The sequence below is a fragment of the Trachymyrmex septentrionalis genome, unplaced genomic scaffold (assembly GCF_001594115.1).
Source record: "Trachymyrmex septentrionalis isolate Tsep2-gDNA-1 unplaced genomic scaffold, Tsep1.0 scaffold13, whole genome shotgun sequence".
NCBI classification, from domain to species: domain Eukaryota; kingdom Metazoa; phylum Arthropoda; class Insecta; order Hymenoptera; family Formicidae; genus Trachymyrmex; species Trachymyrmex septentrionalis.
The window spans coordinates 3,249,084-3,265,107 of NW_017304438.1; the positions used below are offsets into that span (position 1 = coordinate 3,249,084).

The window sequence follows — 16,024 nt, forward strand, 5'->3', positions numbered from 1 at the left end:
ACCATTAAATGTAACTCTCTGCTGGAGATTTTTTTCCGAAACCAGAGAAGATCAATTCGCATATTTAAAAAAAAGACCATCTAAATTTTAAACGGTAAGCCGAAGATTTTTTCCATTAGCCGGAAAACTAAAGATTCGTACAATTATAAAAAACCGGAGTGCCGGAGATTTGTACAAAAAGTCGGAGTCTCCGGTTGAAAATAGTGCCATAATTGCAGGGCACTCACCAACCGCAGGAAGAACGTAAATCAACGTATATATCACGTACAATGTAGATAGAAGCAGATAACAACGATAAACGTTCCAATAAGTACGAAATCATGTCAGCGCCCGCGGTTAACCTATTCTAAAATCCGGATCGATCGGCGATCTATATATATATATATACTTACATACATACAAATATATACGCGAATAGTTGAGCAATTTTATGCTTAGATTTAATTGAAGAAAGGATTGGGGATACCTTAACTCAAAATGTGTCGTCAAATCTACAGGAGGATCCGGAGAGAACAAGACAGAAAGAATCGCGACAAAAACGTACATACGCAGCCATACATTTGCAAAAACTGCCGCGAAATTGACGCGAATTACGTCTGTCCGGTCTAGCGGCGGGTAATGACAATGGCGGGTAACTGGCGTAACTACCGTTTGAAATCGAGATAGCGCGGCAAGATTGGTAGCGCCATCTGACGGGGAGAAGGTAGAGCTTACGTAACTCAATCGGTACGATCGGTTCCATATATGTAGATACTGCAGACAGAAACTTGAGAGCGATCATTCAGAACCGACTGACTATTATCAGCTGACGGAAATTTGTGTGCATTTCATATTTCTGAGATTCGCCGGCAGATGACGAGAGCTGCTGGCGAAATGTCAAGTCTTCCTAACCTCAAACGTCTAGTGCATTTTCAGCGATTATTCGAACTCATTAAGGAAGGCCACTAGGACAAAGAATTATTTAAAACTGTATTAAAAAATTAGGGAAAATAATTTAAGAATTATAACATATAACATATTCAGAGTTTCAACATTCAGATATCATGTAACTTCAAGAAAAAGTTGAAGACATAAAATTAATCTATGGAAGTGCTTCAAAAATCCTCTCAAGTGCATTCTTGCGTTTGATTACAAGAATCTTCTGTCAATTGAATGCGAGATGCAATTATGACATTTCGTACAATTATGTGATTTTGTAAATTGTACAATTTTGTAGAATTTAAATTTTAATCTGCCTTCACGTTGACACTGTCGATGAAAGAGGAGTACACATTGAAAAAAACGATGGAGAGTACTCAGTCGCTGTACATCAGCCTCTTCAGCGAGGAAAAGAGCGACGTCTTAAAGGAGGTTTGTAATATAATAATGTGTGTCCTTATTTTTATCTGACATCGTGTAATAATTTCATTTTGTATTAAGCTGTTGCATGCATGCGTCGACGAGATCTGCGGTCGCCCAGGACCATCGTATCGCAAATTCGCTAACAGCATGGATTGGAGCAGAGCGGAGTACGAAGGAGTTTACAAACTGATATCCACGTTATTACGAAATCCTGCCTCTCTCTATATGGTAGAGGAAAAGGTATAGCTACTGAGAAACTGGTTATGTCTATCAAACAGGATGCTTTCCATTTAGTGACGCAAAGTTGATATAAGTCTTTTTATTTTTGTTACTTACTGAATGCCAAGAAAGATAGAATGTTTATGTCAACTTGTAAGATTAACTTTAATCTCAGTCCAATTCACTTTATGTTTTTTATACTTCTAAAAATTAGAAAAAGATAAACAGTAAGTTAAACAACATTAAAGTTTATCTTACATTAATGGAACCAGGTCTAAAGGAACAGTCAACGTGATGCTACAAATGCTTTGAAGCATTCTTTGATTGGTCAATTATTGTAATAAATTCTTTTTTCTGATTAGTCAATCAAATGCTTCAAAGCATAGTGAGACTTTGACCTTAACATTGACAAACAAGGATATGATTACTCTATTATACTGAGTCATGTGTGGCTATTTTCCTTTCAGAAGTGTCAATCAACACAAATATCTTGGCATTTATTGAATAACAAAGATCGAAGGACACGTGTCAACTGTATCACGTGATGACTAAAAAAAAATAGCCTGTCTCTTGCTGGAAAATATCTTTTGCTTTTATGTTGTGTATCATACGTATTTACTTGGAATATAAAGAAGTTCAAATATAGAATAATTTATTTTAATTATATTATCTACTGTGATTCTATTTGAACTCTTTCGTACTCCAAGTAAATTTTGGAAAATATTTTCCAGATGCCACAAGAATACCATGAGTTACCCGAGCAAGTGCAACAAAACATTCTTACTTGCTTGAAAGTACGCAGGGAACAACTGACTGACGCTTTATTGCGGGAACATTACAAAAAAAAATTGCCAACCGTGATTGATCACGATTGGAGATTAAAGGTATCTGCTTGTTGATAATCATTCTATCTACTTATATTCTTGGGTTGTCATTACATTTCTTTACAGTTAGTAATGGGTTCGAGCAAGATGGCCTCGTTAAGAGAATCTCTACTGCAGTTAGATCTCATAATAGAAGATAAGGAATCTCGGCGTATCATAAATTTGGAACTGAATAAAGATGAGTTAGATACGATAATAAACAGTTTAGAAAAGCTATAAGTTTTGATATTTTTACAAAGAAAAAGAAATGTGATATAATTCTTATATATGTATTAGAACATGTACTAATTATAAGTTGTGCACGGGTTTCGTGATGAAATAAATACTCGCTGTTGTTACACTTTGTTTCACAGTTTATTATAGGTTATAGATAAATGTAGAATAGTTTAGTTACTATTATAATTGCTGATCGAAGATACTGGAGACTGTATTTTCGCATCTGAGGCGGTCTCGATTCAAAAATCTCATTCACAATTTTGTAATCTCCGGCGCAAAATAAATAAACGAGCGAGGTTTGCCTCGACGGCGCCTCAGAGTGATAACAATCACTAAAGAAATGGTATGGGTGCACAGATATTATCAGTCTCGATTCGCTCGTGAAGAATTTCGATAAAAAGTTCTCTCGTCGCCAAAACGTGTCGTCCTATTAAGAAGACAATGAATCTTTTCTTTTTTTTTTTCTTTTCGTTGTAAAGATCATTTTTACGGACAGATATATTTAATGAATGGTTTTACTATACAACTTTTAACTTTACTTCGTTCCCGCCCTTATACGTAAATATGTATGTAACCGCTTAGAAATTAATGCCGGACACGAGTGAAGACTCGATCCTTTACCTCTCTATCGCTCGGCGATATTACCGGATATCAGAGCGTCTCACACGTGTTATAATGCGCTTCTCGTTTACAACTTTTTTATGATCTATACTACGCGATCTTAATAAAAAAAGCTTCTCGTAAGATAATTACTCTTTTACTTCTGGAGATCCGTATAAACGTAGAAACGTAGAAACATCCGTATGAAAACTTGACAAAGGTTTGGAGGTCCGTTCCGGAGTGGTAAATTGTGCATGTCTCGTAAATTGTAATTAGGCGATACTTTTTAATGATTATCATAAAAATTACGATAGGCTTCGTCATAAGTGTTCTCTCTCGTATGGAGAAGTAGCAATGTTTCGAACAAACGCCGAATTTACACAAACGCATTCTCTCTATAGTCTAGATTAATATATCACTTACATCTCGTTTTTTTTTTTTCGACTTACTGTATATACTTTATCTCGTATGTTCCATGGTACGTACGTATACGCGGTGTAAATGTCCCTCATTGCATGTGTTGGTGTATAATGTGTTTTCCTCGTGTTCTCGCAGCGCCTTTGTGCCCGCGCCTATCAAAATTATGTTAAAAATGTGCAGTTCCTCGTTACAACGTAAAACGTCTCGATTGTACAGATGTAAACGGAAAAAGGAAAACCAAGGACCGCGAAGGAAATACGAGCGAAACAATGTGCCGGGTGCCCTCGAAGTCGTCGATGTGAGTGCGAAACTTTGTCGCGTGTTCCTAAATCTTCTTCCGCTTCCTTCTTCCACTTTTCTCGCTCGCAATTTCCATCTTTTTCCTGTTTCTCACCGTGGCGAAGACGCATCTCTCTCGTCTCCTATCATTCTCTTTCCCCTTTCACACCGTCAATCGCTATATCACACACAGCCTGCCCTCTCGATTTCCTCTATATTTCGGCTTTCTTTCTCTCTCTCTTTCTCTTTCTTTCTTTCTCTCTCTCTCTCTCTCTCTCTCTCTCTCTTTCATGCTCTCTCTTTCTTTCTGTCACTTTCATTCTCGTTCACACTCTTTCGCTCTCTCATAGAGTACAATAGTTATGTAATTACGGGAGGGCGCCATCCAATGAGTATTTCCTCTGGAATGCGCGACGAACGATCCTATCGTCTTGACCATCTTAATCGCTTTTATCGCTTGTCCGTCGCGCGATGTTCGAGCATTAGACTTTACTTCAGTAACAATTAATGATACTTAAAAAATTTCTACACAGCAGGAACGATCGTTGTAACCCGCGGTTAGATACAAGCCGAAAGCTTAATTTCGGCGCCTTAAAGGCCTTCCCGCGCGCCACAAAGAATGAAACGAGCATCATTTAATCTGTGAAAGAGACCGTGCACGTAACGTTATGTTGTGCTCCTCCAGAATACGTTTCACGTAATATATGACCTCATGAACGTAATAATAGTTCTTGAATAAACGATCATAAACTTTCACGCACGTATCCTCGTTTACCCTGCTGTTAAACATCATCTAATAATTAATAGGCCTACTATAGTCTATATGCTCTCGCGATACCGCGGTCGTCGTTATCATCGTCATCGTCGTCGCCCCGTTTTTCCCTTTTGCTGCTCGTAACGAAAGAACGTTATTTTCTGTTGCAGGAATGGTCCAAATATACATATCTATATAATATACTTTTTTGGTTTTAACGAGAGAAAAGAACTTTCTTCTTTCCAAAATACAATTCGATTAGTGGCGCTTATTCGTTTATGTTGTTTTGGTGGTGCGCGTCAGCGATGATTTCCTGAAAAAGAAAGAAAGATTAATGAATTGTCTATTTAAGTGCGAATCGATGTTGCAAAAGTTTTATGAGAAAAAAAAAAGGGATACTTACATTCGTGTTGCATTCGATAGCTTCGTTCACTGCCGCCGCGACTGCTTTATCACTTATGTCGATCTCCTCGATGGCCTTTAGAGAGAAAGAGAACAAAAGCATTAATGGCGTTTATGACTGCTTAGTCACTGTAAAAAGGTGCAATCGCAGTATTAATGATCAGATGGCCCCTCGCTCATTAATCTTCCTCGGTCAGTATACTTGATAATGACCTTCAGACTCATTTACGCTCATCGAACGTAAATGATCTCTTGGCGATCATCATGCATGTATAAAAAATCATATTAAGTAACTCATTATTTAAACTGTCTAATCAATTTTCATCTGATAAATATCAGAGATATATTTGTCATATACAAAGACATATTATTACATCTTCATTGCTTTATTAATTATCGACAAAATGTTAATGGTTATTGAATTGAAAATTTCTTAATATAGAGATTTTTTTCGAGACAAAGATTCTACTACTACTGTATATTTTAACTCTCCATAATGTATAATTTAACAATAATATTCTTATTTCATTGCCATCATCCTTCAACTTTCTCATTAAAGCACTTCGTAAATGTACATAAGTAAAATGTCCAGTCACAAAGCAAATAAATGATAAAGAGAGTTGTTGAGACTCTCCTCGAAACGGTCGATCGATACTATCCCGCGCATCATCGACAATGACTCACTCCAAGCTAATAATAGCACGGACGTAGTGTACGTGATTATAATCTTCAGACTACGGCTAGACTGAGAATTATATTGTATATATCTATATATAATTGTATGTATGTATGTATACCTTGGTGACCGATGCGACGTCCTCAGTGATAGCCGGTGCTGTTGGCGGGGAGGCGGGTGCTTCGGTCGGGACAGCTGGTGGTGCAACTTTGGGAGGCTCATCGGCACTCTCCGTCGTGCTAACATCGTGGGCGACGTTGTTTTCTACTGGCGCCTCAACTTCCGGAGCGTTCTGTAAAATACAAGTCTCTTCGTTATGTGATTGTCACGTATTCGTTCATTCATCATTTCTTTTTTTCTTCAAGTCCAAATCCCAGCATGCTGTAACGAGGACAAAGGAAGACGTAATACCGATTCTGCCGAATACCTTTCGTTCATATAGAAAATGATATCTCTTCCCTTCTTGTGAATCATCAGATTTAAATGAGTATTATAAATGAATCACGAGATGATTATGTTGCGGTTCAAGTAGGAGATTGCGAATATCCTGAGATTATTTAGGAATAGAGCTCAAAATAGAATTTTTTGTCACCTCAAAATGAGATAACCTAGTCGGGATAATTTTGGCTCAAATTAAGAAAAAATGCTATTTAAAAAAAAATATATAGTATGTATATCCAAAATTAAAACATAAAATGTCTTGAAACGTCTTACATCTCAATTTTTACATGCATGTCGTTTGGGTGTCAAAATTTCGGCCGAAGTTACTCCACTTTACAACATATAAATAAGTAAGAAAATATGCAGCAACTTACAATAGAAAATTTTCGAAGATTTCAAACGATTTTTTAGATAAATTATTTTACTAACATACTAACACTAAAAATACCTTTGATAGAAACATATTAAACACGTTAAAGTGTATTTCTAAATTTAGCCTGTATTTTAATGCGCCTGGACAATCGCGATGACTATTACCTCCTCGCTTGAAGCGCAGCAATACGACGACAAAATGCCTCAGCAGAATCGTTTCGTCATGCTTCGGGCAGCGCAAAGAATTGAAAATCCCGCTGGCGAACCCTCAGATAAGAAAACTCGGCATGCGCAAGTACAAGATGCTTACGATACAACAGATGCAAATACGAGAACAGCACGACAGTAAGTATTGAGCTCTTCTAATGAGCACGTCTATCAAAAATATCTAAAACGCCAGCTACCCACGCGCGTATTATTAGACCAACTGCTTTTACGTCTATCAATGAGATTCACGCTAGAGGCACCTCTAATTTATTCGAGCGTCTATGTTATTATTAGTATAAGAGAGCGTTCGATATGAAAAGATTCAAAATCTACGGAAGTGACATCAACTGACGCGGCAGCGCGAATGTTCTGCTATTCGCCGCACCATAAAAAGTACTCTACTGCAACGCATTGATTTTAATCGTATGAAAGGTCGTGTTAATATTATCAAGAAAACCAAGAGGCAAACAACACAGGTGGCAATAGGTAGTCATGGTATAATATACATATGGGCTTTTAAAATGGAGAGTTGGGCGGAAGCGTCGGAGGACATCGAATAGCAGAGTAAGGCTTGTGTTAATCACGTTCGAACAGAACGAAGGATGCACACGAAACGAGACCCTCAGGCGTTGAAACACAACGGGGACGCAAATCGGGATGGAAAATGGATTTAGCGGACTCTCTGAGGACTGACCGGCTCCGGTCGTGCATCGGCACACCCAAACAGCAAAGTATAATTTTGTTCTCGAGACGAGAATTATTCAAGGTCTCCCCCGAACGTAACTGTCAGTCTCCTGTCACTCGATGTTACTCTTCGTCGAAAGAACGGAGCGGAAAGATAAGATTGTGCGCTGGATATGAGAAAAAAAAAAAAGAGATGAGGAAGTGAAAAGGTTTTTGGAGTTTGAAGTATTCGTGTTCGATAATTTTTGAACAGAGAGCATTGGAGGAATTCTGAAAAAGAGAGTGGAGATCGGGAGAGCCGGTATTTTCATTTTCAGGCTATAAGACCACTGAGACAGTACTGTGCGAACCGTACGACGAAGATATACGTGGAACGAGGCGCCCGCCAAAGAATTTTGGCCGGCTGCATTCATGCCAGGAGGTTGTGTTGCATATTAGTCACCTGGTGATGCTCCTTGGCGGCAGTCGACGGGATGGAGTTCGACAACTGACACGACAAGGCCTCTTCCTGGCTTTTGGTCTTCGCTACGCACTCGGTCGCCAGTCTCTCCTTCAACTCAATGTTCGATTGATTACATGACATTGTCAGCGGTTCGTTCGGCAACATCGATTGTTCACTTCGATTGCTGCTGTCGTCTTCGTCATATGAGGGAATTTGTGAGCGATCTTTCGTGGCGGTTTCGGTCGCGATGCCGGGTGTGACACTGGACTGTTGGAAGTTAGGACTTAAGGGCGGCGTGAGGAGTGTCTCTGTCGGGTCTCTTGGGTTGGCTGCGTGCTCGACGGGAGCTGGTGGCAATTCAGCTACGGATATGTTCGCGGAAGGGATCAATAATAATGGACAAGAGAGTTCTTCCGGTGGTAAAGGATAATCGAAGGAATCTAAGCTCTGCGTCCCCGTGTCTTCAGGTGCCGGTGGTAGATCTTCCAAAGAGATAGGTACGCTTTCGGGTTCGGGCGAGAGAGCTAGCGTCTGAGGTTCACTCAAGTGCTTTTCTGAAAGGGAACACGTCGGAGCGTCTGACGGCATTGATTCTATATCATCTAAGGGACAGAATTCTGGCGACGTTACGCGATCCTCTGATGAAAGAAGACACCTTTTGATCTCCTCGGTTTGCTCAAGTTGCAAGGAGGATGTCGTAAACGGTTCTGTCTCAACGACTGAAGTAGATATCGCGGTAGGTGCTAACAATTGTTCGTTTTTGCTAACAATTGATTCTGTTTCAATTGTATTTGGAAGCTCGAAGGTTTGAGGGCTAAATGCGGTTAAATCTTCAGGCGGACATGGCAGCATATCTTCAATTTCACTGACTGCTTCCATTTCATTTTTTATATCAGACGGGATAAATTCAGTTAACAGCTCGACTGTCGCGTTTTCCGGAACAAACATATCCTCCAATTCTTCCGAAATCAAGGTTTCTTCCGTAGGCAACGCGGTGTCCGATTCAAGTTCGATCTCCAGTTTCTCTTCGTCAGTTTCGGGAATCACCTTGACGGATTCAGTGGTGTCGGTAAGCTCTTCTACACTATCATCTTCTGGAATAATCAACGCAGGCCTGGCTTCTACCAAAATATCCTCCGAAACTGACAGCGGACCCTCCTCAGAATTTATAAATAGCTCAATCGGCGAAGTTGTCAATGGGACTCCTTCTTCTTCTTCCTTGATTTCTTTCAGCTTTGCATAATCGTGTTCGTATTCAATCGATATTTCGCTCGATTGTTCCACAACTTCTACCACTGACGACTGCTCTAATTCCCTTGACGAGCTTTCGATCGACTTTGCGAAGAGTGTAGAACTAACTTCCGATAATTTCTCTGTGTTAACAGGCACACATTTTTCAATTGAAGGAAGATCCGAGTCTGACAATTTCTCAATTGATTTTATGTGCTGCGTTTCATCTGGAGGATTCCCTACATTTTCAAACGATAAATATTGCTTTACCGCCGGACAGGCGTCTTTTGTTTCAATCTCGGTCGACGATAGCGTTTCAGCCTCGACTTTATGTTCGACGTTAGACGGTACATTTATCTTCATCGGAACTTCACAGTTATTTATCTCACTCTTTGTTTGACACTCCACGACCGGTGGAGCCTCATTCACAATTTTAGCCATCGCAACAATATCAGGAACTTCCTCTGCATCTTTGCTCTGTGTATTTTTATCACATTCCATCGCAAGTGACGGAGTCTCCTTCGCCGAATTCGCCTCACTTTTCTGGCACTTAAATACTTTCTCCTTCATCGCAATGTCGCTATCTACTTCTAGCACCTCTTCCTTATTATCACGACTACTCCCTAACGTCTTCCCAATTTTTTTCGCAATATCTTGAGACGTCTCGACTTCGATCTCGGCCTCTACCACCGGCAGGCACTCTACTTGCGCGAGGACAAAGGTCGCTTCCGTCGGTGGCAACTTGTCGGTAGAGGAATCAAGTGATGTGGGGGACGCGACAGCGGTAGTGGATTGATTTGCGCGGTTCTCTTGAGGAAGAATCTCCTCGCGAGACGACGGGTACGCGACGTACCCGGGCGGTGGTGGTGCCGGTTCCTCCTTATCAGCAGCCACGGCAGGCAGCTTGAGCGCCTCGGCCAGGGCTGTGGCGTTCGCCGCGGCCTGCCGAGCCTGCTGCAAAGGCGATGGATCTATGGGGGTCGGCGGTGGACTGGATGGAGGCAGGGACGGGAGGTCCTCACTGGCTTTCCTCTCAATGATAGACGGCGTCGCGACTGGTTGGACTCGGTAGACGGGGATCTCTACCGGGTCCGCTACGAAGTGACCGCCGGCTGACTGACTGACCTCGATTACTTTTTTCTCGACCTCGACTACTTTTTCGACCGCCCCCTCTTTCTTATCCTCGACGGACGGGACGGGAGTAAGGGCGGAGGGAGTGGGTTCCTTTTTCTTTTCCTCGACCGGACTAGCGGCTACGGCGGTTGCTGTTGGCGACGCTGCGGCAGCTTCTTCCTTCGGCTCGGCCGTGGCTGCTGCTGCTGTCGGTGCGGCTACCTGCTCGTCCGCTGAGGGACTGCTCGCCGCTGATTTCTCCTCCACCGGACTGCTCGTGGCGGCCGTTGCATTCTCTGCGTCTTCGCCACCCTGAGACAATCGAGAGAACACACCACTTTAGACATTTCGTACGGCGCACCACACTCGCCTACCGCAGATGTAAAAACTCTATATTTTAAGATATTAATTTATTTATCTCACAGTTTCATAAAAATATCGATTACAATACTTCGTTACATTTACATGATTTACAGAAACGCGTAAAGTGCACCGTTTGCATGAATGCTCTTATATAAACAGATAATTTAATTTTAAACAAATAATTTTTTAGCACCTCGTTTATATGAATTAATAATAAAATGCAGAAATATAATTTCAAGTGGAGAAATATTTATTATTCAACTATTTTTAGCGGACGATCGGCTCTAAATGAAAAGTGAGCTATGCCACATGGATGAAGTGCGATGGAGAAAAATGTTGGTTCATTCGAGCGCGATATTATTTTTTTGTTCGTTGCGAGGGGTGGTCGCCGACGACTACAGCGCGCGTTCTCTCGTGCCAAGGGTGAGCTCCAAGCGACTCAAATGAAAACGAGGGTGAACAGCTTAATGATACGTGTGGAGCGAAAGAGAGAGAAAGAGAACGAGCGATGTGTAAAGAACCGTACGTACCCCTGGTGCATATGAGGGCGGTAAAAAGAGGGTGCACGGTGGGGTGCCGAGTTACCAACGTTCTCACCCTTTAGGAGCCGTATCAATCGTGTCACTGTGTCAATGAGTGTTTCTTTCTTCCTATAATCTAATTCTTTTTTTTTTTTTTTTTTTTTTAAGACAAAACGATTACAATTCTTTCTGTCAACAGCTTACAAAATAACGGGGGAGATTTATCACTAAATTTACTGTGTAACTAATGTTCTACAAACAGCGATTATTGCGTGAAGAACGACGCTAGGCGTTATACTCTTAGATATCAAAGAAGCTACGATAACTCTATCTCTCGAGTTAAATAACATTTCGTTATTTTTTACTGCCACATGTGTCAGAATCAATTCATTTCTATGGTTAGTTTCAAAGTCCAGACTATGTATGCATTTAGTATATAGTATATAGTATGGACTTTGAAACAAATAAAAGATGAGTGAAATTTAACACATTTTTGTTTTAATTAAATTGTTTAACTTTATTTTTAAATTAAGGACATGTTGAGTAGAAGCAAAATTACGAAGAAATGATTAAAAAACGACTCAAATTGGGTATAGTTTGAATTTAACACAGCATGCTAATGAAAGATGAGAGACAAACTCGATGAATAACGCGGCAAGTGCCATATCGTATATACGCATAATTCTGTTATCGGCTCGGTAACGTAATATGTAGAGATAAAACTGAAGAAGTACGCAGCGGAACAAAAGTATGGGCACGTTCCGTCGACACACGCTCAGAAATTCCTAAGACGTTTTGTCACAATATTCCATTTTCCTACATATAAGATACATTTATGCCACTGCAAACTATTTCATCTACAATATTTGTTACGCCATCTACTGCATGTGTTATATGGGTTTGATCTTTAATTCTTGATCTTTAAATTGTTCGCTAAATGTGAAAACTATTTCTCGCACGCAAAGATCTAAGATAATGTATAAATGTATATTTAAACGCCTAATAAATATTTATATGTATATATTGAAATAAATTTCTAATAAAAATAATTCCTTACAAGGAAGCTTAATATAAAGGAGAATTTTAGAATTTTAATTTTGTTTGACTTATATGATTATTTTGTTCGACAGCTCGTTTGTTTGACTGTCATCATTAGTCTTCGCTTGGCGTGTACCGACAAACACTCTCGATACCTTTCGGTTTGCGCAACTTAAGACAGCGAGAACAGCCGAGACAAAATCAATTCTTGAAACCCGAGAGGGAAACAGAAACCGGACGTGAGAAATGCGTCGTGCGCTTTATTGTCCCGCGTTCCGTATCGATCGCCGGCGTCGAATCTCCTGTCGTAGATTTTCCTAAAGGATATATAAGCCTCTCCCCCGCTTAAAGAATTACAACGGAGTGGCACTTAAGCGGCATTTGCTGCAACTTTTATGCTGGTTGTACTCGGGAATCACCATTTTACTCTTCTTGTAAAGAGAACTTCTGTAAGGAATCGTAAGAGGATATTTCCGATACATAATATAAAGAGATGTAACTTGACGTTCTGCTTCAATCCTCTCAATATAATGTCTTCACATTTTACATTTGAGGATCAGCCATTCCATCGTCGGATAAACTATGTAGAAATTTATCTACTGGATAAACAAGAGTAAAAGAATAACAGCATAAAAAAGTAACGAGAGAGTAAGACAGTGAGTTGACATCGAAAAATGAAACAATCCAGGCTAAAGCAAGTAAATAAATGTCCAGCAGTTTAAAGTTTATTTCGAGAATTTCCCAATTCTACAATGAATTTCAACCCGATGGCAAAAGCGTTTTATTTTTTGTCGAGAACATTTTGCGTTTATAAAAGTGACCTGCTCCAAATTCCAGTCGAAACTTTCCATTCAGAATTCTTCCACTTCTGCCTGAGTCCGCTGATATTTAAACACAACGTGTCACCGTCGAGGTGAAAGCGATAGATAGATGCTCGCGTCGCAAGAATTTGGCCTAATATCAAAACGTAAAAATGCACGACAAAACTGGCGAATTGCCAGGATCGAGGGGCATTGTCCGCAGAGACGAGGAGGCAAGTGCCGACGTAATGAACTTCCGGCAGCCTGGCGTCCTCTTACGACAAAATCGATTGAGAAATTGTGGACCCGCTTCCCTATATACACAATACCGAATTACTGTTGGCCGACGACCAATTCTGAGTAGGTTAACAGCGACTGTGTATTGCGAGATTCCAAAAAAAAAATTGCATACCAATGGCCGATCTCTCTGCAGCAAAAAAAAACACTCGATTCTTTCCTAGCAAAGAAATCGAAAATTCGCGATTCCTACGTTCCTGCAATTTCTTTTTCACTCTTTTATTTTGTAAATACCAAGAAAAATTAAATTATTAGATAAATACATTGTGTAAATATGTATTGTAAATGTTAATAGATTTTGTTAAAGAATAAATCTGTTTAGCGAAAACTTAATGTACTTTATTAAATAATAACTTCGTGAAATGAAATTTTCCATTTAAGGAATACTGTGCTAGGAAAAGCATTTCGTATTCAGAATATTCAATGAGTAAGAATGCATTCATTGTGTGAGCAAATAGAAAAAGCACAATATTTCCCCGATAATACCTTTGTTAATTCTGTATTGAGTGATGTTATTACAAGTGTATTTCAATAGAGAATGTAGTAGTCTGTAATGTTTTCAACAATTTGAAAGCCAGCCAAAGGAATCAAGTTACTCACGTACTCCGGGTATTTATCTTTCAATGTTGTTAAATGATGTAGTAATATGCACCAATTTGCAACAATTTCACCGGAAAATGTACCGTTTATAGCTGCTCCATTAATATTACGCCGGTTAAAGGCGTTTCCGACAGCTGAAAGTAAGTTAATTTTACGCTAACGGGCGGCGGCTAAATTTTTAATCGTCCCGTAAAATACTGACGGTCGCGAATGAAAATATACCTCACACAGTAAACTGCAGGGATGAAACGATCAGACTCGGGAGAGTCGACAAAGTGCCATAACTTTTACATCCTCGCGAGCACGTAGAGAATTAGAAATGCATTAGTTTTTGCGGGCACTTATCTCAAGGACGACGGTCGTAATCGACGATGCGATCCTTCACAATAAACGTTCGCAAATCCTCGCCCTTTGATTTTTTGATAAAAACTTGGTAGATTTATAGAGTAAAAGCCGATCACTCTAAATCAGAAACTAGCTTCCCGTCGTCCTATAGATACACTTCAGATTACATTAAAACATTTTTTTTCTTCTTTTTAAATCGCACAATTAATAAAATATAATTTCTATATTTAATTTTACATTTAATTTTTTTTAGATATTAGAAACTTAAAAAATATTCAATAAAAAATATTTCAACAAAATTGAAGGAGATAAATTTTGGGAATTCCTTGTCAGAAACGTCTAACGTAATAACGTGTCATGTTCATCCGACCGTGTGAATTATCCTACATGCCATCGCGCCCATGACAGCTGGTATTCGCCAGCACCAAAATCAATTTCCTGTTTGGGAAAAAAAATTAGCTAGAGCACAGCGACTCGCTGAAATAATGGTATTATATAACAACTGTCATCTCATTCCGACATTCATATAGTAATATTCTCCAGCGAATTATTATATAAGCGACCGGATTTTTCAAAGTGTTTAATGCCATGTCGATAATATCGTTCTCTTACTTCAAAAATAATACAATTCAAAAAATTAAGTTTCTCAGAAAAGGAAAAAAACTATTTTTCAACTTGAGAGAAAATTATTGACTAATCAAATAATATCGGTAAAGAATATATTCTTATGATAATTTTTTTAAATCACCAATTTTTGATTCGTGACGTTTTGACGATTTTTTATGAGTTTAATTTTATGATTTTATTTTATTTTAATTTTAATGATCGAATAATATCCAACTTATTCATGGTAATAACTCGAAAAAATATTTTTTCAATTGTGTCACTTTTGAAATAAAAAAGCGATATTATCATTGAAAGAAAGGATTTTGTTAATTTAACAAGCCACCAATATCTTTAACCGGTAATCCGGTAATCGGTAAATATGTGACAACAAATTTGTTGTTATGATTACTGCTATCTGGTATACCAATCAATTATTAGTAACAGGAGCAAACTATATAGAATCTAATCTTTTAGATAAACTTTAGACTCGTTTACATAGAAATAGTGAAATATATGATCGTAGAGTCTTAAGTTGTAGGAAACTGACTAAGCACAGTCAAATATATAGAGAGAATAAACTTAACTAGAATTGGTCAATTTCTTACGACTTGAGACCTTGCAACCGTCTACCGACTTTTATGTATATATATATATGAGCCTCTTATTAGCGACACTATTGATTATTTGTTACATTGATGAATTAATTTGCAATCGTAACAAATCGATCGTTTTTTAAACAAGTATCACATTTGTTTTCCCCTGATTTGTTCCTATAACAAAATCATTTCTCTCAGTGTATGACTCATTCAAATGTTTGTTTCTAAGCTTTCACAAACGAGCTCCTAAACTCACGACGGTAAATTGCCATTATATGCAATTTTGAACTTTATGTCCCTTGGAACGGGATTTGATGGCCGCAGGACGAAAACGGAGCAGGCAACTGCTACGCCATCGATGTTCCGGAAGTAATCTTGCGTATTTAACAAGCGTGACTTAGACAATAGCTACGCTAATGATTCACAGGTGTTTCGCGGAGACTCATATCGACGTGTTCCGCGAATGACATATTCATCGGATATGCTCTGTATGCGGGCAAGACCGTGCATTGTCATCGCCCCCCCTCTCTCTCTCTCTCTCTCTCTCTCTTAATATGCTGTGGAGAAGCGATAATGTA

At 39.2% G+C, this 16,024-nt stretch overlaps 2 protein-coding genes across 2 annotated transcripts in view; one reads left to right on the forward strand and one right to left on the reverse strand.

The window, feature by feature from the left end:
* Positions 1–995: 995 nt before the first annotated feature.
* LOC108756779 (COMM domain-containing protein 8-like) lies at positions 996–2,768 on the forward strand. The gene is made up of 4 exons (XM_018500820.1): positions 996–1,350; positions 1,420–1,581; positions 2,292–2,444; positions 2,511–2,768. The coding sequence occupies exons 1-4, from the start codon at positions 1,255–1,257 to the stop codon at positions 2,661–2,663; spliced, it is 564 nt and encodes a 187-aa protein (XP_018356322.1). The 5' UTR covers positions 996–1,254; the 3' UTR covers positions 2,664–2,768.
* Positions 2,769–2,779: 11 nt separating this feature from the next.
* The window catches only part of LOC108756780 (nascent polypeptide-associated complex subunit alpha, muscle-specific form-like), a 69,261-nt gene continuing 56,016 nt past the window's right edge, over positions 2,780–16,024 (reverse strand). The window contains exons 5-8 of the mRNA XM_018500821.1: positions 7,938–10,592; positions 5,913–6,083; positions 5,117–5,191; positions 2,780–5,026 (exon numbers count right to left, since the gene is read on the reverse strand). Of these exons, the coding sequence (XP_018356323.1) occupies positions 4,982–5,026; positions 5,117–5,191; positions 5,913–6,083; positions 7,938–10,592 (2,946 nt within the window). The 3' untranslated portion in view covers positions 2,780–4,981. The remainder of the gene's footprint in view (positions 5,027–5,116; positions 5,192–5,912; positions 6,084–7,937; positions 10,593–16,024) is intronic.

Bases quoted from the DNA above. Each gene is read 5' to 3' on its own strand.
- LOC108756779 (XM_018500820.1), top strand. From the start codon at position 1,255: ATGAAAGAGGAGTACACATTGAAAAAAACGATGGAGAGTACTCAGTCG. The intron at 1,582-2,291 runs GTATAGCTACTG...AATATTTTCCAG, and splicing joins TCTATATGGTAGAGGAAAAG to ATGCCACAAGAATACCATGA. The intron at 2,445-2,510 runs GTATCTGCTTGT...ATTTCTTTACAG, and splicing joins ATCACGATTGGAGATTAAAG to TTAGTAATGGGTTCGAGCAA.